Source organism: Centrocercus urophasianus, unplaced genomic scaffold (assembly GCF_019232065.1).
Source record: "Centrocercus urophasianus isolate 14NV4802_14NV808 unplaced genomic scaffold, USGS_Curo_1.0 seq_24, whole genome shotgun sequence".
Lineage (NCBI taxonomy): Eukaryota > Metazoa > Chordata > Aves > Galliformes > Phasianidae > Centrocercus > Centrocercus urophasianus.
The window spans coordinates 17,588,186-17,607,533 of record NW_024884800.1 but is presented as its reverse complement, the minus strand read 5'-3'; the positions used below and the strand labels follow the sequence as shown (position 1 = coordinate 17,607,533).

The following is a 19,348-nucleotide window of genomic DNA, read 5'->3' as shown; positions in this document are numbered from 1 at the left end:
GCAGCCTGGGCTGCTGTGAAATGGGGAGGTTGGTGGCCCTGCCTGTGGCTGGGGGGTTGGAGCTCCATCGTCCTTGAGGTCCCTTCCAACCCAGGCCATTCTGTGATTCTGTGATCTGCAACCAATACATTGATTTAGGAATCAATCACAGCAAAGCTTCAACATCACATCAGTGAATTTTGTATTTTTTTCTTAAAAGGGTGAGGTCGGGATGTCCTAGAGGACAGCAGACAGGACTGCCTGCACAAAGGCGAGGAGTCCTTCTCCTTCCGGCCACTGCTCGCTCCTGCTTGTCACAGCTCGCAGTTCCGCACTGCAGCCAGCAGGCCGGTGTGACGGCTGTGCCCGTGACCGCCAACAGCCGCCCATCGACACCACCGTCGCCTCCACACAGGACGCGTTTCCCGCCAGCCCCGCAGAGCGCGGCCTCAGCCGACACTTGCCAGCCACCGCCCCCCTGTCGCGAGCGCCGCCCTCCGCGACTACATCTCCCGGCAGCCCCCGCGGCTCCCCAAGACCTACATCTCCCGGCAGTACCCGCGCGGCAGCATGGCCCTGCCCGGCGGGGCGGGCTCGCGGTGGGCGGGCCGCGCTCTCCGCCGCACTCGGGCCCGCGACGGCGACAGCGGCCGTGCCGCGGTGAGTCGGCGGGTTGTGCGCCGGGCAGCGCGGCGACCAAGGCCGGGCCCGTCCCGGCCTCGCGTCCCCAGCCCCTCCGGTGCCGGCCCCTCGCCGCCCCGCCTCCCTCGGTGCCCGCCTGCAGGGGCTCGGCTCGGCCTTCTCCGGCCCGCCGCCCTCCCGCAAGGCTCGGCCCGCCTCGCCTCCTCTTTCAGGGCTCACCTGTGGCCGCACGCGGCTCCCCGCGGCCCGGCGCCGTGACTTAGCTCTGAGGTACATTTGAACCGCAACCGTCGTCTTTGTCGCGATATGAAAACGTGCCGAGTGCCCCGTGTGCGGTCGCAGACTCGTGAGCCGCTCTGCGGTCTGTTTATGACTGACTGAAGGATTCTGGCGCGTGTGGCTTCCAGCGCACAGCGAGTGTTGCCAGCTGGTTCAGAGTAAGGAATGGCTCCGGAGATGACGGGTTGCTTTTGCTTGCTGATCTGCGTGCTGCAGGAGGAAGTCAAAGAAATATACCTGTGTGTGTATTTGAGGTGCTCGTGTCACTGAGGTGGCAGGAAAGGTCTCACCTGTTTTTTGTACAGAAAGCCACCGTTTTCTTGAGCCTGCGTAGGGTAACGTGTGAAGCAGCTGCTGAGATCGTATCGGTGTTGAGAGCTATTCAGTGGTTGTTCTTTAGAGCGAGTATTGGCCTCTCTTGAGAAACACTAATCAGGACTGCATATGTTTAAAAAGCACCGTGGACGTCCTGCATGGTTCCTGTCTTGGGGCAGTGCTGTGCTTGTGGCTCACTAGCAGTCATGCGTTTGTCTAACAAGATTTGAAGGGGGCTAATCTCATGGTTTTGTACATTGTCACTGTACAAATCTCTATCCTGGTAGCATTCTTTGTGGTTAAAAAGAGGTTCAGATGTACAATTACTAACAAAGCTAGCAAGTGCATCAAGCCTAAAAGCACTTTCGGGGCTGTATGTAGTTTCATTGTGTGGCAGAAATCACAAGAGATGAGATGAAGAGGTGCTTTTAATGAAGGGCAGAGTTTTTCCTTTTTTCACTGTTTATCTTTCTGTGCTTGGTCAGCAATTGCTGTTCTTGGAAGCTTCATTTGGAAGGCAGAGGCTGTAACATCACCATGCTTGAGCAAGCTAGTGCTAAAGTATTCCTGATCCACAGAGTTACGGTGTTGACCAGACTAGTATCAACATAGAATGCAAGGCTGGTTTCATGAGAGCCAACTGTAAATCTTTAACAGTCTGGGTGCTCCTTTAAAGGAGACAACATTGATTTCTGCTAAGAACTTGAATTGTGTAGAAATAAGTTTTACTTCATAGTTTGTTTCTTCTGATTCCCCCTAATTCTATGTCACCTTTCGTGTGAAATTCTTTCCAGAATGTATTTGGGAAAAGAAACAAATGCCAGTATTCATTGGAAACAGATGACAAAGGAAATGCTTAAGAGTGTGCAATAAGATGCTCAAAAATGTCTAGTGAACGTAAGGTTGGTTAAAAGTCTTTGTAGTATTTACCCATTAGAGGCATTTCAGAGCTCTCTATCTTAAAGATTCAGAAGCTCTTCTCAGTTCCAACAACTTGATGCCAAATTTGCTGACACAAGAGAAAACTGAAAAAGCACTAGAACTGTTTGTTTGCTTTCTCCAGAATGTTTTAGTGGCAACTGTTCTGGCTTTGTTGTGTTTTTTTGTTTTTTTTTCCTTTCTGACGTTATTTTAAAAGCAGTGTCAGATGGAGTGCTCTGCCAGCTCTAACAGTGCCTTCATACCTGTCGCATTCCTGTCAAGGGCCAGCTGCAGCACAAATGTTTGAAAGTTGAAGGATGACTGCTGTGTTGCCCTTTCATCCCACACTGAGGCGAGCGCCTCTGTTTTCTACAACTGAAATGACTTACTAAACATGGAGGCTTCTGGGAAACTAAAAACAAAAGTGTTTGCAAGAAGAGCAGGTTACGCTTTTTGTAAGAGAGGATGTGTGCTTTTCAAAATAAATCTTTGCTGTGTGGTTGCAGATGATGAATGGAAGGGCTGTATGCCAGAGGCTGTCTGCTCTGTGACTGGAACCATTAATGCTTAACATACAGAGGCAGGTGTGAAATATGAAAGTATCCATCTTTCTGTATCAGCAAAGCTCCAGCCTGCTGCTTGAAAGAGCATGCCCAAAACTGTGGTGCTGCCTGAGGGATAACTTAGACAGGGGCTCCCAATTTTTCCCTTTTTTGGGAGCGAGGCAAAGAATGTGTCTTCATCCAAGGCCTTAGCCTACTTCTTTTCAAACAGGGATGAGCTCAGAGTAGCACTTTCTCTGTAGTGTTATGTGTAGTATTCAGAGAAGGAATCCATGTAGTGGAAAAGGGAACTGGGCACAGCAGGCAGAAGACAAGGACTTTGATGTGTCAGTTGTACATGTTCTCAAAGGGAGGTTGGTTAGAATGACATCCCCTTTTTCAGGCTTTCCTACATTGTATTTTAATAGAGTGTCAATGTACAACAGTAAAATTTTCAATTTCTCCTGTGAAATCAGAATTGTAGGGGTTGGAAGGGACCTCTAGAGATCATTGAGATCAACCCCCAGATCACCAGTTAAATCTTTAGCAGTGGAGCTATAGTGGCCCAAGGGGATATCTTTCAAGGGGAATGAGCAGAGAGCAGCTGAAGATTTCCTTAACAAAAAACTCTGAAGCTGTTTTCTATCCCATAGGCATTCCTGTCAACTGCATCAGCTTTCGACAGTGTGGGAGGTATACATTTCCTGCAGGGGATGCAAAGTAGAGAAAATAGTTTGGGTAGGTTTAGAAAGCCGCGGATCAGCCTCCTGACATCAGTATCCTACAGATGTAATGTTGACTCTAGAGGTAATGTGACAAATGGTTCCTAAAAACCATTCGCTTCTGTCCTGCCGCATAATCTATCGTGATTTAGAAGCTGCTTATTGTACAGGGCTCATGGATATAAGGAAAACTACTGCTTTCTCTGATATGCTCACATAACTGAACCTCTGCTTCAGTCACCAGAATGAATATTAAGAGCAAGTCAGAAAGCAGACAAATCACAGCAAATGGAAGGTGTTACCCCTAGAACAAATACAAGAAAAGCAATGAACAAGAGAGGGCAAAAGTAATTGCTGGCATATCTTATGAGGAACACACCTCCAACAGATGCTAGAAACAAGCTTTAGCTAATAATTCTATTTATTACAACAAAGTAGGTGCTGTTTTTCCTTGTTGCTGTGATATAAAGTATGAGAAGTATCTGACTAACAGATCAAAGTCCATCTGCAGGAAGTTACTTAGCGTCCCTTAGTGTCCCTGATGGCTTCTGCCCTACTGTATCATCTTTCTGTGAGAGAGCTTGTAATTATCCTGGCTGGCATTTTTGCCAGAAAGAAGTCAGGGTTTTCACCTTAAGCTGTGCTTTTGGTGTAATTTGAAAGGAGGAAGCGATTGGGTTGATAATGGGAAAAAGTGATGTTTTGAACTTGTGTGTGAGGTCTTGCTGAAAGTCATAAATTATTTTGAAACTAGAATGGGAGTTTAATTCTGGGAGAGGTGAAGACAATAAAGAAAGCCTTCAAATGGAGATAGGAAAAATATCAAGACAGAATTGCAGCTTGCTTGCTTTCTCCAGCTGTTATTCAATACCTGACTTGCTTGTGCAAGCTACATGATTTTTTTTTTTTTTTAAACAAAATTTGACTTCAGGAAAATGCTAGGGCAAACTTTTTTTGCCAAATGCTGCCATTTGTGTAACTAAATTGTCAGGGTGTTATTTTTTGTTTGTCCGAGGTCTTCATTCAAATGTGTTCCGAACTGCCTGGTGTAGTGATGCCTATAGAACAGGAGTGTGCAGGCAGCTGGCATGCTGCTGCTTTGTCTCCAGGTTAGCAGTCACTTGTCATTGAGTTCTCTTCCTATGCAGCTGTTCATGCTGACTTCTTTGGGGGTAGTGGCACAATGACTTGCCCCTTGTAGGTATGGGGCGTGTTGGGGAACTAGAAAACACTGTTTAGGGAGAGGAAGCCTTTCCTGTTTCTTCAGAAATGCAGCACTTCACCGTGTGAGCTACAGCTTGCTGTTCACTCTCTAGCAGAGAGCTGGCAACATCAGAAATGCTGGAATGCGTTTTTCTTAAAGGTGGAGCAGCCTGCTGGAGCATTTGCTTCCAGCAAACAGGTAGCTCCAGATTTCGGGCTTTTTTCCTAAGTGGTGCTTTTTTTTTTTTTTCCTTCTGGAGAATGCAGCCGTCTTTTATATTCCATTACTGATGAATTTGATTAACTGTCTTAGAAACTTCCTTGCAGGAGGGCAAGCACTACTGTATGTTCTACACACGGTATCCCCTGAGGCTCGTACCGCTGACATGCTTTTTGTGTTCTAGTTACAGCTTGAATTAAGAATGCTTTCAAAGAGACTTGAAAGCTCAGATGCTTTCCCTAGACAATGCAGACTTACTGAGTGCTTACGGTAGGGGAAGATCACTTAGACGCTGAGAGAGAAGAACAGCTAGTGGCACAATCCCTCTGCGATCAGTAGGATCCTAAGGAAGGGTGAAGGCTGCAGACTGTTCCTGAAAGGTTACTCTAGGAAGGATTTTACACCCCATCTCTGTGACTGTGAAGTAGAAAGGGGAGATTCTGTGGTCTGGTAATCTGTGCTGACTGCCCGGATAGAAGCATATGACTTGATGTCCAAAGGGGTTTTGTTGATGCATGGGATAAATATGATCTGCCCTTGAACTCTGACAGTAAGGAATTGTAAATGCTGTTTGAAGTGGTGTAAGAGAGCCTCTTGCTGTTGAAGTGATTCTTCTCACAGGTAGGGCAGTTTTCCTTACGCGTGTGGACCTTTCTTTCTGATTAAGTGGTGTAGCAAGTAACTGGTAGTTGTTGCTGACAAGTAATAGATGTGAACATAACTTATGGCTATTAAGTGAAACATTAGGTTTTAACATTTAAGTACGTTTGTTTTGATACTGAAATGCTCTGCCTCATGTTTTTTGTGTGTGGCTTTGTTCAGCTCTGTGGATGTCTGATACCTTGTTTTGTTTCCATTGCTGAGTTCCTTTGCACTGTGATATACCTGGCTCAGTGTGTGCACAGGAGATGCAGCTACTTCTGCAGACCTGGTTGCTTGGTTTTGGCACTTTGATCTTGCAGCATTTCTATGGTTGGTTGGGGCCGTTTGGGCAGGGAGAGCAGGTGGCTGGCAAACTGCCTTCGTTGCTGCAGAGCTTTCTTTTGACTTCTGTGTTCTTGTATTTATCTAATACTAAAGCTTTATTAGCCTTCAATGAGATAAATGACTGCTGTTGACTTCATTAGATTAAATGCTCATTAATGAATGTAAGATGCTGATACTTATTTCAGTGACTCTGGTATGGTAACTTAGATGCTGTTGCTACTCTGACCTTTCAGCACTGCTTCTTTTACTTTTTCAATGTATTTTTTATTTTTTAAAGGATTTCTGTTCCTTTCTTCTCGCAGGCCTCATGTTTTTTTTTTCTCCTCGCTTTGTGGTTCTCTTAACCTTGCTTCTGTCTTACTAATTCCTGCAGTTCTGCACTGTTCTGTATGTTATTCCTGACAACCAGTGTGTTGCATTGTATTTGTTCTCTGCAGTTGTGGTTCTGACAGATGTTTTGTTTTAAGGATATTGTCTTTACTGCATGCTTCTAATTTTGTCGTGGGAAACAACACAGTGTGTTCATACCAGCTTTGTAAGCTGTTGTACAGAGGGCACTTTGTCGTACAGCAGTATCAGAGTACCTTGTTATTATAAATCTGTGTCTTCATGCTTTGCATTTTCCACTTGATTGACAGTGCAAGTGCCTTTTTTCTACTTGTTCATGCAACTTATGCTTCCTTCAAACACAGCTGGTTTTTTTGTTCTGTTTAAAAAGAAAAAGCTTACTAATCCTATATTATTTTTCTTCTCTTTGAACTGATTCCTGATTTGGCATGAAAGTAAGTTCAGTTTTATCTAGAGTGGCAGATGCACTGCAGATCTTAAATGAGTGACTCCATGTCTCGATCACTTTGAGTGTCCTGATAGTAACTGATATCACTTCTTCTGGAAGTGCTTGAATTGTTCTCTGAATTGCTTTAACAGCAGTTGGTGAAGGGGCTTTGTTAATTTTGTATCTGTGATTAGGAGAGCCCTTTGAGGTGCACAGATTCTTCTAGTTTCTTCCTCTGGAGCAGGTTTATGAGAACCCTGCTGTTACCTTGTGCCATGGTTACCTTTGTGTGACAGTACAGGATGAACTGCTCTCTGTCTTCTTTGGGAGGTCTTGGAGAATGGGGGAGGTGCCTGAAGACTGGAGGATAGCCAGTGTCACTGTGGTCTTCAAAAAGGGCAAGAAGGAAGATCCAGGTAATTGCAGGCCTGTCAGCCTCCCCTCTGTCCCTGGAAAGGTGATGGAACAGCTGTGCTGGATGCCATCTCCAGACAACTGGAAGAAAAGGAGGTTATCAGGAGCAGTCAGCATGGGTTCACCAGGGGGAGGTCGTGCTTGACCAACCTGGTAGCCTTCTATGATGTTGTCTCTGGCTGGGTGGGTGAGGGGAGAGCAGTGGATGTAGTCTATCTTGATTTTAGAAAGGCATTTGATACTGTCTCCCACAAAGCTGAGGAAGTGCGGGATACATGAGTGGACAGTGAGGTGGGTTGAGAACTGGCTGACTGGCAGAGCGCAGGGGGTCGTCGTTGGTGATGCAGAGTCTGGTTGGAGGCCTGTAAGCAGCGGTGTTCCTCAGGGGTCGGTGCTGGGTCTGGTCTTGTTCAGAATCTTCATCAGTGATCTTGATGAGGGGATAGTGGCCACCCTCAGCAAGTTTGCTGATGATACAAAGTTGGGAGGATTGGCTGACACGCCTGAAGGCCGTGCTGCCATTCAGCGAGAGCTGGACAGGCTGGAGAGCTGGGCAGAAAAAAAAACGGATGAGGTTTAACAGAAGCAAGTGTGGAGTCTGGCATCTGGGGAGGAATAATTGCATGCAGTGGTACAGGCTGGCGGATGAGCTGCTGGAGGGGAGCTCTGCGGAGAGGGACCTGGGTGTCCTGGTGGATGACAGGTTGGCCATGAGCCAGCAGTGTGCCCTTGTTGCCAAGAGGGCCAATGGCATCCTGGGGTGCTTTAGAGAGAGCGTGGCCAGCAGGTCTAGGGAGGTGATCCTCCCCCTCTGCTCTGCTCTGGTAAGGCCTCATCTGGAGCACTGCGTCCAGTTCTGGGCTCCCCAGTACAAAAAAGACAAGGATCTCTTGGAAAGAGTCCAGCAGAGGGCCACAAAGATGGTGAAAGGCCTGGAGCATCTCTGCTATGAAGAAAGGCTGAGTGAACTGGGTCTGTTCAGCCTTGAGAAAAGAAGACTGAGAGGGGACCTGATCCAGGTCTATAAATATCTAAGGTGTGGGGGGCAGAATGGCGAGGCCAGACTGTTTTCAGTGGTGAGTGGAGACAGGACGAGGGGAAACAGCCGGAAACTGCAGCATAGGAAGTTCTGCACAAATGTGCGCAAGAACTTCTGTACAGTGAGGTGACGGAGCACTGGAACAGCCTGCCCAGGGAGGTGGTGGAGTCTCCTTCTCTGGAGATGTTCAAGACCTGCCTGGATGCCTTCCTGTGCAACCTGCTGTAGGGAACCTGCTTTGGCAGGGGGGTTGGACTCGATGAGCTCTGGAGGTCCCTTCCAACCCCTGCAATTGTGTGATGCTTCTGAAAAACCTTCTGTCAAACATTTGGTTTTACCTTAATGAGAAACCTGATTCTAAGAAACACAGCTGTTTCTAGTGCTTGACTCTCAAGGATCATTGAGTCCAGCTCTTGATTCCACACAGTTTTGTCACACTTGTTGCTCCAACTAATCAAAAACTTTAAAAGCATTTTTTCCAGAGTGTTAGTACATTGCTGGAGGGTCAGAAATATTAAATGCCAGAAAGTGGTGCTCACAGTAATGTACTTGATGCAGTTTACTTGACCTCAGATATTTGTGATGTTAATCCTATGACAAATGTGCACTGTATCCTTTGAACACAATCTGGTGCTTAATACACATACGGATTTGGACCCTTGAACTGACTTCTTAAAGTCTGGCCTCCAGTGTGTGACCTTTCCAATGTTGTTGTGCCTGCATTTCTATGAGCCTTAGGAAGCACAAGTGTGAGTGTGTTCTTTAATGGAATTACAGATCCCAAGGAACTTAGCTGTTGTTGTAAGATGATTGGAGCCTGCATTTCTTGGTAGTGTTACTGTAGTGAGTTCAGGTAGTTTTAACAGAGCTTTGTTTCTTAGTTCAAGTCCAGTAAAATGGCTTGGTTCCCTTGCTGTGCTAGATTGAAGGGAGGACGCTCACCTGAATAGCAGATATTATCTACGAAGTTGTCTGACTTGGTTTTGATTTTATGGAGTTACTTAATTCTATTCAACTGCTGGCAAATGTGCAATTGCACTTTTGTGCAAGTGTATAAACAGGTGTTACTGGGCAATAAAATGTGTTTGAGTGGAAAACTACGTGCAGGACTTTCTTGTGTGGAAGGACTGCTGCTGCTCTGTGATAATGAGAAAGCTGCTGCTGATGTAAGGCTAAATGAAGGACACTTGTGAATTGTGCTTGGCAGCGTTGGGCAGGTGGCCAGAAAAGGTTTCTACAACTTGGCAGAAAAAAATATATATATATTAAAAAACAAAATTCATGTTAATTTTAAATGTTTTTGAAAACTTGATTGCTCTTGGGAGACAGAGGAGTGCCTCTTTGTAGGTGTATCCTTCAATGGACATGAAGTTAAAAATGAGATCTTGATCTTGTTGTTGCTTGAAAATTGCAGAATCAGAGTAGTTTGGGTTGGAACTTCAGGGATGTCTCGTTCAAAGCCAAGATCACAGACTTGAGATCAGACCTGACTGATCACAGCTTTCTTCTGCTTGCTCTTGAACCTCTGAAGGTAGACAGAATCACAAGGTTGGAAACGACCTGCAAGATCACCTAGTCCAACCACCCTCCCATTCCTATTAGTACCACAAGCACTAAACCATCTCTCGTAGCTCCTCATCCAGGCGCCTCTTGAACACTACCAGGGATGGTGACTGCACCACCTCCCTGGGCAGCCATTCCAGTGCCTGACCACTCTCTGAGAGAAAAAGTTTCTCCTGATGTCCAACCTAAACCTCCTCTGGTATAACTTCTGGCCGTTTCCTCGGGTCCTCACCTAGACATGGTGACATTTCCCATACCTACCAGCCCCTTGGTCATGAAAGTGTTGCTTTTGTTTTGTTTTTCCTTCCTTTATTTTCTTCTGCTTTATATCAGGGTGGAATCTCCTCACTTTCAGTTGGTTGCATTTTGTCTTTCATCGCCTGGAGCTCTGCCTGGTCAGTTTGCACCCCATGGGTTGGGTGCTGGCTGAGGCCCCAGCCCTGGGCGCTCACCCGCTTCTGGGCCCAGCTCCTCCCACAGCCGTGTCAGCACACCTTGCACCAGGGCCAGATGTGGGTGCTGTTCTCTGTGCTGACTCATAGGTGCCATGTAGAGAAGAGTGAAATTAGCTGACTGTAGTTTACTTAAAAGTAATAATAATCAGATGCGTGTAGTTACGCACATGCTGTGTAGTTTTAGGGCTTTTAAAGTGTGATTGGCTTTAAAGTGAAACTTAAGTAGTGCTGCAAGAATTCTTCTGTTTGTGCTGCTGAACCAAGTGAACTAACCTGAACTTTTTTTAATGGAATATTCAGTGGTTAATAGAAACAACTTTGACAGAACTGACCTCCAGTGCATATTTATTCAACTCTAATTAGCTTTGAATAAGTCTAATTTACATTACTGAAGCACTGGAAATAAAACAGAGTAATTGATCATAATACTATAATGAAATAATGCATAGAAATGAGAGTCAGTGAGTTCACGCTCTCAGAAAAGTGCGCTCAAAGGAAAGGTTGGAAGGATGGCACGCAGCACCAGTGGTTCCCAGAGCACACCTGGCAAGGCATGATGCTGGGGAAGCACCGCGCACCGCATGTAGTGCCACAGCTTGGTCAAAGCGTAGTGCACATGTTGAAGAAAGCAAAGAAGGCAGCTTAGGGCTTTTAAAACTTTGTTCTGTTCCCTTGTGAGCAGCGATGGCACTGTTGGAAGCAGTGTTACATGGCAGCAGGCAGTTGGGCTGGGCTCCAGGCACTGAGCAGTGCCACAGTGCTCAGCTCACACCCTGCCGGAGCTGCCACCTGCATCTCTGTGTGGGCAGCGAGCCTGGGCTGCCGGCTCCCTGCTGCAGCCTGCATCACTGTTTTGCAGTGCACGTCTCTTCAGGGCAGCCGCATCTTTCCCAAGGCGCTTCTCTAGGGCTTGTTTATGCTGGCTTGCTGCACAGTGCTGGTGCAGCTTCAGTAGCTCCATAGAATAGCTGCATTGCTGTGGAAGAACTGGGGCTGCTGTGCTCAGCTGACTTCTGCGCCTTCCTCTCTTTGCCTCGCATGCTGTTTTTCACTTAGTATGTGAACAAAACAACCACTTCATGTTAAAAATATAATGTTCCCATATTGTTGCAGTACCTTCAAAGGTTGTTTGGATCTTTTGCAGTACCATCTTTTGCTATTGCATGCACAGGAGTGCTGTAATGTCACTGTGAGCCTGCTGCCATGCAGGAAGAAGCATGGGCTGGTTTGTTCTGGTGCAGAAATCTGTACAAACCAGGTTTGTTGCGCAGTAGGGAGAGAAGGGGCTTATTTTAGGCTGAAAGGTTGTGATATTGTAGCCTGAAATCACTTACTGCTGCTCTCCCTCAAAATAGTAGCTCTGAAAAGTTCTGTGCTTTGTCACTTTGGCTTGATGAACAGTGCGCCTAACGAATGGGAAGCGTGATGTGAGGTGAAGGTGCTGTTGGGAGTAACTTCAGCTGTGAGAATTTTCCCCATGCATGTCTTAGAGATCTCCTGTGCAGTATCAGGAAATGGTAAAGAAGATTAATGCTGTATTATGCAACTCTAATTGATATCACTTTTAAAAAAGCCATTTTTTGGTAAGGTGCTGTGGCTGTTCGGCCCAAAGGCTGGACTCTCCCCCTTCTGCTGGGCTCACTGAAGTTTCACTTTAGGAAATAGGAGATTGTTTTTAAATGCTTTCGTTTTGCTAAGTGAAAACTCTCAGTACAAATGCTCCACATGGATTGCATCTCCTTGCATGTGTATCCTGCACCTTAATGCACGGTAATGCTTGTTGACTTGACTAATAATAGTATACAGACAACTGAATTGGAGCATCCTGCTTGAGTCAGAGTGTATGGGAACAGATTTTGGAACTATTAATGAGTTTCTTGTTAGATTTGGGTGTTTCTAAGTAGTGGCCTCGAATCACGAGACATTTTATATATCTATATATAGATATATATCTCTCCTGTAAGCAGTGTGTATTCTAAAAAGAAGTTTAATTCTCCAATTTGTGCTTTCTCATCAGGTACTCAGTATGGCCTCATCATCAGCGCCTAAATATAATTCACACTCCTTGGAGAGCTCCTCAATTAAAAGAGTAAGTGTAACTTCTTCATGTTTTCTGCATCAGGGTTCTCAGAGGTTGAATATGGAAGATTGTGGATGGAAAACTGAATACTTGAAATGTTGTTTGTGTTTTTCTTGATTGTATGTACTTAATTTTCTTGCTAAAGCTTTAATGAAGTTAAGTAAGCTGGTTTAAATATTGTCAGAGTGGATGGGTGAAACAATCTGGAATGCTAGTTATGAGTCTCCTTAAAGTCAATTCTAATACATTTACTGTTATCTTTGCTTTCTGCATTGAAATATTTTATGGTATACTTGCAAATTTTAGGCCATTCTATGCTGCAGAAACATTCTGAATTGCAACTGATCAGTTACTTCTAGTCAATTTGGTTGGCCTCCTTTTTAAATGTTGATCTTTAGTGGGAAATGCTCATGTTAAAGCAGGCTGAATGACATTCCCCTTTGCCTTTTATTGTGGTGTGGCTGTGTGCAAGAAAACAGAAACTAAGTTTTATTTAGCTTTTTAAACATTTCTTCAAAAACAAATTCAGTGATCTTTAAGAATGATTAACAAATGTGTGAATTCACAACTACTGTGTTCTGTCTGCTCGTTGTGATTACGTAGCTTAAGTGATTTCATTTTTAAGCCAACAGACTTGGAAAATCGTATATAGAAAATGCATAGAGAAATAATGGTATAGATGTTTAATTCCTATGTTCTGCAGATAGGTTTAACTGTTTCTTTAGAATAAGAGACTAAAACTCGCTGATCTGACAGAGCTGTTCAAGCTTTAAATAATTATTAGTTGCAGTTGAGGATAGGGGTGTGTTCCTCTTTTGGTTCAGCTTGTCGGTTTCTACTGTGGGTAAGGCTTTTCTTTCCTATGCAGAAATTCCAGATTTTTTTTTTAATCTGGAAGTTGTAATAATTGTAAATAGAATATGATGTACTGTTCTACTTCTCTTTCTTTAGACTCTAAAAGATGGAGCTAACTGGGAAAAAAGTGAAGAAATACCCCGTCTGCCAGGAGAGACTAGAGTTACAGGTATGAGGCCGTATGGGCTTGAGAGTCTGGTATGGGTGTGTGTGTCTTGGTGGCTTCTTCCCGTAATCTGGAATGGTTTGGACTGGGGCTGAAGCTCTGTTGAAATGTCATGAATTAGTTTTTTCAAGTAATCAGTTCAGAGGATTTTTATCACACTTTGCAAATAGTAATTTTTGAGGACTTTGAAGTCTTTGTTTCCATATGCTGCAGTAGGTTCTCTAATGCAAAGAAATTCTAAGTCAACGTGTATCATTATTTTGTATGTGGACCAGGTAATATCTCATGCCATAATCCGTCTCTTCTGGACTCAAAAGATGCCACACATACACGCCCCACAATACTGCATTGGTATCTTGTGCAATGTGTGCAGCTGTAGCCCTAGCTGTGACTACTGCAGGTACAGCCCAGTGCTTCCTTCACACAGCATGGTGTGCACTCAACTACTGCACACTTGTTTGCATTGCCACTTGCTATTGTGGCATGAAAAAGATTAATGTATTAAGGGCTGTGGTTCCTTACTTGATACGGGCTCTTCCTGGGCTACAGCCTTACGCTCATGGAAGTTTGCTGTTAGGAATGAGAATCCAACTAAAAGACATCTCTTATTTGCAAAACTGCTCCTTCTCTCCAACCCAAGTATTTGTTCTATTAATTTGTAAGCCAGTCTGGCTGAGAGGAAACCAAAGTAGTGATTCAAAGGAAGTACCTGTGTGTTTAATGAGGAAAGTTGGGAAGGCATGAGGATGTGGCTGAAAGAAGAATGTTTGATATGATCCTTGTGACAATTATCTCTGCTTTGGGGGAGAACACTGGAAGGATGGTGCTTGTTGGGGAAGGCAGGTAAGCAGTGTGAGTTAAAGAAATGAGTGGACAAGGGGAAACAAGTTGTTTGCATTGCTTCATTAAGACTTTAATGGAAGACTTCAGTTAGATATGGTTTGTTGGTTTTTTTTGAGTAGTATGCGTTGGTGCTCACTGTTTAACCATCCTTGCTGAAAGTGCTGATGGCCCTCCTGCAATTGATTGCCTCAAATTGAAATGTAATGGTTCTCTTCAGGATGGAGTTCCTAAACACGTCACAGCATGAACTACATACTGTAATGCAGGAGGATTGGTTAGGGGGCACTGAAAGGTGTGATGGTCAATGAAAGAGTGTATTTGTTCTGGGGTGGTGAAGAAACAAGTTCAGGGGTCACAGGGAAGATTAAAGTCTCGTCACTCTTTGTCCTGCCCTTTCCTACACAGTGCCAATAAGAACACCAGTATAGCTGGGGAAAGCTAATGAAACCTACTGGAGGATTTGGGGCAAGTTTCTTATAAGAAACTTTATAAGAAACATTTTTTTTTAATAATTTCAGTGGATAAAAGTCAGTTTTATTGCTTTAATTCATTCAGCTTTCTTTAGAATGACTCTTATGAGTACATCTGTCTTTATTTTACTGCTGTTTAATTGATGTTTTGCTTAGATTTGATTTTTTTCTTCTCCCAATGTTTAAGAAATGCTGCATTTCTTACAGACAAGGATGTTATTTACATGTGTCCTTTTAATGGCCCCGTTAAAGGAAGAGTATACATCACAAACTATAGGCTGTACCTAAGAAGTGTGGAAAACGTGAGTAATATGCCACAATTACTTCTGAGGGATGAGTGAATTTTAAAGTCTCTTCAACCCCTTTGCTGCCTTTGATTTACTTTGTGGCCAGTTCATTTGCTTTTGCTTTGGCACACGTATGCTTGAATTGCACAGGAGGCTTTTTACTTGAAATGGTCTGTAACATTTGTAATAACTATGTTGTAATTGTTTAATGGCTGAGCAGTAATTGCCTTTGTGCCACTGAGAAATCCTTACAGAAATGGAAGCTCTTTGAAGTTGAGTATGTTGTGAATATGATTTTTTTTCATGGTGAAACTACAGTTTAAGCACTTAGTGAACTGGGAACTCCTTGTCTGTTGGAGCCTTTTTTGGTAACTGTTCCCTTCGTGCTTGCTCTATGACAGAGCAAAGGCAGCAACCAGTGATGTGCACTACTTCTTGAAATGGCTGTCAGTGAACTGCAGTTTTGATTGTCCTTGCTGTTGGAAGAACATCATGTGGGTGGTAGGAGTAGTAGTGTGTTCAGTAAGCAGCATCAGAAAAGAAAACCTGCTTGTTGTCTATTTCCATAACTCATTAAAGAAAACAGCACACATTTATAGGATTACTGAAGTGAGATCATTGTGGTTACAACTCACTTTTCTTTAGTGATTTCTTCATTTTGTACTGCTTTATTCTGTATGTCAGTGGAGCAGGCATAGCAAGCAGAGGGAGTCAGAAGTATGTAACAGATTACATCTTGTTGGGTGCTGCCACATTTTCTCCTGCGTACTCTGCCTTATGGCATGAAATATCCAATTGTACAGGCTATGGAAGTGATGCTCAAGGCTGTAGACCATAAAGACTTTGTAATATGTTGGAAGAGGAAACTTGATCAGACCCAGAAACGTACTTTTGCTTCCTGTGTGTATTTTGTTCTACTGTGGTATGCGTAAGAACATTTTGCCTAAGTTGTCTTCTCAGATTAATCCCCTCCTTACCCAAACTTTCATTGCAGGATCCAGTTGTGGTGTTGGATGTTCCACTGGGTGTGATTTCAAGGATTGAAAAAATGGGAGGAGCTTCAAGCAGAGGAGAGAATTCTTATGGATTAGATATAACGTGTAAAGTAAGACTTTTCAATAGTTCAGTGGGAAATGAAATCTGCAGATTCCTTTTCTTGCTGTTTACCTACTTACAGGAATGAGAACTGTGTATTCCTCACAGCTGAATTTAGAAATAGAACTGGACAGGGAAGTACCTTTGTATAAAAGGCTGTGGCCTCTGCGTGTGAGGGAGGGGTTGGTCTTCATTTCCTAACTGCTGTTTGACAAAAGATTTTGCACAGCAGTGTTAAGGTATTATTCCTGCACCACTTAATTATTTCATAGGATCTAAAAGTAATTAAAAAATAAAGTCTTTGAAGTCACCTCAGGCAGGTTTTCTAAGCAAAAACTGAAGAGCAGATGTAATGGATTTCTCTATTTCCTTATTCTTGCAAAAAAAAAAAAAAAAAAAAAATCTTTGCCACAAAAAAAAAAAATAAAGTTGGGGGGAGTTTCCAGTGGGTGAATCAGGGTCTTTTATTTGACTTGCAAATGGGGTATAATGGTGTGTACACACACTTACTTTTTTTCTCTGTTGTTAATGTGCAGATTGTCTTCTCATTGCTACCTTCAGAAGCAAGCAGCTTGGGACAGTGTAGTCTAGAGCAATCACTGGCAAATTTTCACTTGGAAAACATTGGGTAGCTCCCATCCTGCAAGCATTCAGTAGCCTATGGGTTTTGTTTTGTTTTAGTGAATCATATGGAGTCACTTTGGGTGGCTTTATGCCACAGCAGTGTGTGCACCATACAGAATTGATGCCACATTGCAGAATTCTTAAGCTCACCTTTGTTTTGTGCGATAAGAAAAAAAACTGAGCTTTCGCAGCAGTTTGAGGGGTGTTGCAAGCAGATTCTGAATCTTATTTAGTGTGTGATACAACATTTGTCCATCAGATAGGAGTATCTTACTGCCTTGGCTGTCTTAAAAACTAATGCCTTTGTTTTAGGATATGAGAAATTTACGCTTTGCATTAAAGCAAGAAGGGCACAGTAGAAGAGATATCTTTGAAGTCCTCACAAAACATGCTTTTCCCCAGTCACATAACCTGGTAAGTTATATTACTTATACTACTGAATCATCTTAATGTAGGATTGTTGCCAGTTAACTTTAACTATTGGCCTACTAATGGATGTCACAACTGCTTAAGAACAGCCACAAGATCTGGTGTCAGTATAGAGAGTTAGTTATTTTGTTTTGCACATTTAGAACACTTACATCTGTATATCTTTAAAATTATGGATGCTTTATAATGGGCTTCAGGTAAACTGCTGAGCACCTCTGGTTCATGTATGTGTCATTGCTTAGAGCCCACATGTTGTCCTCCCTTGTAAGGAAATCTTTTTCAGAAAAAGACGTGGTAAAGCAACACCTGCTTTATTAGCAGCTATTGATGAACTGGACAGCTAATGCAGTGATGGAGTTGTGGAGATTCATTGAGGGGAAGAAAACAACCCATAACCAAGCATGTCCTCTAGAAGTGGTTGAGCAGCAGTGATGTTTAGCTAACCCTTAGCTTCTGTTTCTTTGCTTGGTAGATCATTTTGACATTCTTTATGCTAAATTGTAAATGCTAAAATTATGCTAAATGTTAAATGTGAAATTCAGCTTACATTTTATTGGGATGCTTATATTTAGGATAATTGTATAAGAGCTCCCTTAACAAAATATTGGAGTGTCATACTTCAAATTTTTAAGAACTTTTCTCAGGGAATTGTTGAAGGTGCAGCAACAATCTCAGTTCCTTCTCCTAAGATGCACATGAATTAATGGATAATTCTGTATAAATGTTGCAAAATGCTTGTGGTGTTGGCCTGTATGACTGACTGACTTCTTGATATCTGATGGTCTGAAAAGGTTCTTCATTGTTTTCAGCATTTTATGTGTTGCAAAAATAAATCAATTATTCAAGCATGTGTGGTCAGTAACTTTGTGTACATCTAACTGTATCTTTAAAAGAGAAATACAAAGTTTTATGCTTGTGTTCTGTGCTTCCATTTACAATTGGTGTCTTCAGTGAGCTGCAAGGTAGTAGAGAGCAGTGCTGTTCATTTTGGTGTAATTAATGCTATTTGCTCTAATGGGTGAATTATTTAACCTTGAAGCAATTTGTGTTCTTAAATAAAAATTATCATGTGTTAGAAAGTGAGAAATAAGAGCAGTTTGTTTGATCTGGACTTTCAGGTTGTTTGTTGGAGATGTGTTTTGGCATGGCAGTGATCTGCCATCAAGCCCTATGTGTTGAACATACGTCACAGGTGTGCTCTGTCTGCTGATCTTTAGATCTAGTCTATCAGTCTGTTATTTTCTCAAGTTCTGTAATAGCATTAATCAATTATCTGGTTTCACTTGTTATAATGTATAGCTAGTGGTTAAAGCAATATGAACAACAGCAAAAAAGTCCTGTGTATGATAATAAAACCAATTCATAGCTTAGTTCATCTTTTCAGTACTCTTGTGCCTTTTGGCAGCTTGAAGCATGAGAGGCAGAGTGCCTTTCTGTTTTGTTTTGAGGAAGTGAGCTAAGTGCTGTTGAGAAAGTGGATTTGGATTTGGGATTGAAGCAGGGGGCCCAAGTGGTCAGAGGATCTCAGTGTCTGTTTTGTGTATCCCACCAGACTCCTCATCCTGCTTTCCAAGCTGAAATGGAAAGCTTCTTTGTCTTCACACTGCATGGCAACCCACACTTTATGCCACTGCTTTTTACAGTAAGCAGGATATTCTTTAAGTTACAGCTGTGGACAGCCTAGTTTGTCTTGATTGGTGAGTAATTAGTGTTATGCTTAGATGGACTTCAGTTGAATCATGACTTTGAAATGAAGCTTTGAACTTGCAAAGAGTTTGCTTCATAAATGAGTCTTTTTAATTTTTTTTTTTTAACTTCCTTTAAAGTGTCTACTGACATATCACTTAATCTCAGTCTTGGAGTTGACCTGTGTCAATTTCCATGAGGAGAGTGTGGACGATTTAACTTGTAACTGGGTTAGGAGTGTCCTTCGTGGAGTTGTTTTTGTGGCCCAACCCAACTACAGGGTTTGGAATAACATGGTGGTAAAATGTGGACTTAGGATAGGCTTTGTCATTGAAAATATCAGTGTTTCCTGTCCTGTGGAGGTAGTGAGTAACGTGTGGTAGTGTGTAGTAACTCTCTATTTAGTAATGTGACACTGTGAATAAACCTTAGACTTTACAATGAGCTAAGCAATGTTTGATATTTTTGGTGTGCTTTCACCATGTTTCAGCAAATAGTTGAAGTAGATCCTGCCAAAGATGAGTGTTTCTGCATGGTTGTTCATTCCTGCCGCATTTTAGTCTGTGCGAGTTTCTGAGGCTGCAGGATGAAGCAGATAGGGAACTGAGATGAACAAAAGTCAAACAAGGAGGAAAAAATAAAAGCTTTACCCTGAGTCATTTCCTCAGCCTTGTTAGCTTAGCCTGAGGATGGGGGTGGGGAGTGAGGACATCTGTAGGCGTTCTTTTGCAGATGGATGCGATGCGCAGGGAGGATG

At 43.2% G+C, this 19,348-nt stretch overlaps 1 protein-coding gene across 4 annotated transcripts in view; it reads left to right on the top strand.

Annotated features, from left to right (window-relative positions):
• Window positions 1-591: 591 nt before the first annotated feature.
• Window positions 592-19,348, top strand: part of MTM1 (myotubularin 1) — a 40,321-nt gene continuing 21,564 nt past the window's right edge. For 2 of the 4 annotated variants that reach the window (XM_042825148.1, XM_042825145.1), the window contains exons 1-6: window positions 807-891; window positions 12,074-12,145; window positions 13,088-13,160; window positions 14,678-14,772; window positions 15,752-15,862; window positions 16,789-16,890. In XM_042825148.1, the coding sequence (XP_042681082.1) occupies window positions 12,083-12,145; window positions 13,088-13,160; window positions 14,678-14,772; window positions 15,752-15,862; window positions 16,789-16,890 (444 nt within the window). In that variant the 5' untranslated portion in view covers window positions 807-891; window positions 12,074-12,082. Of the gene's footprint in view, window positions 640-806; window positions 892-914; window positions 1,059-12,073; window positions 12,146-13,087; window positions 13,161-14,677; window positions 14,773-15,751; window positions 15,863-16,788; window positions 16,891-19,348 lie in introns of those variants that run through there. The other 2 variants (XM_042825146.1, XM_042825147.1) reach the window with 2 other exon arrangements.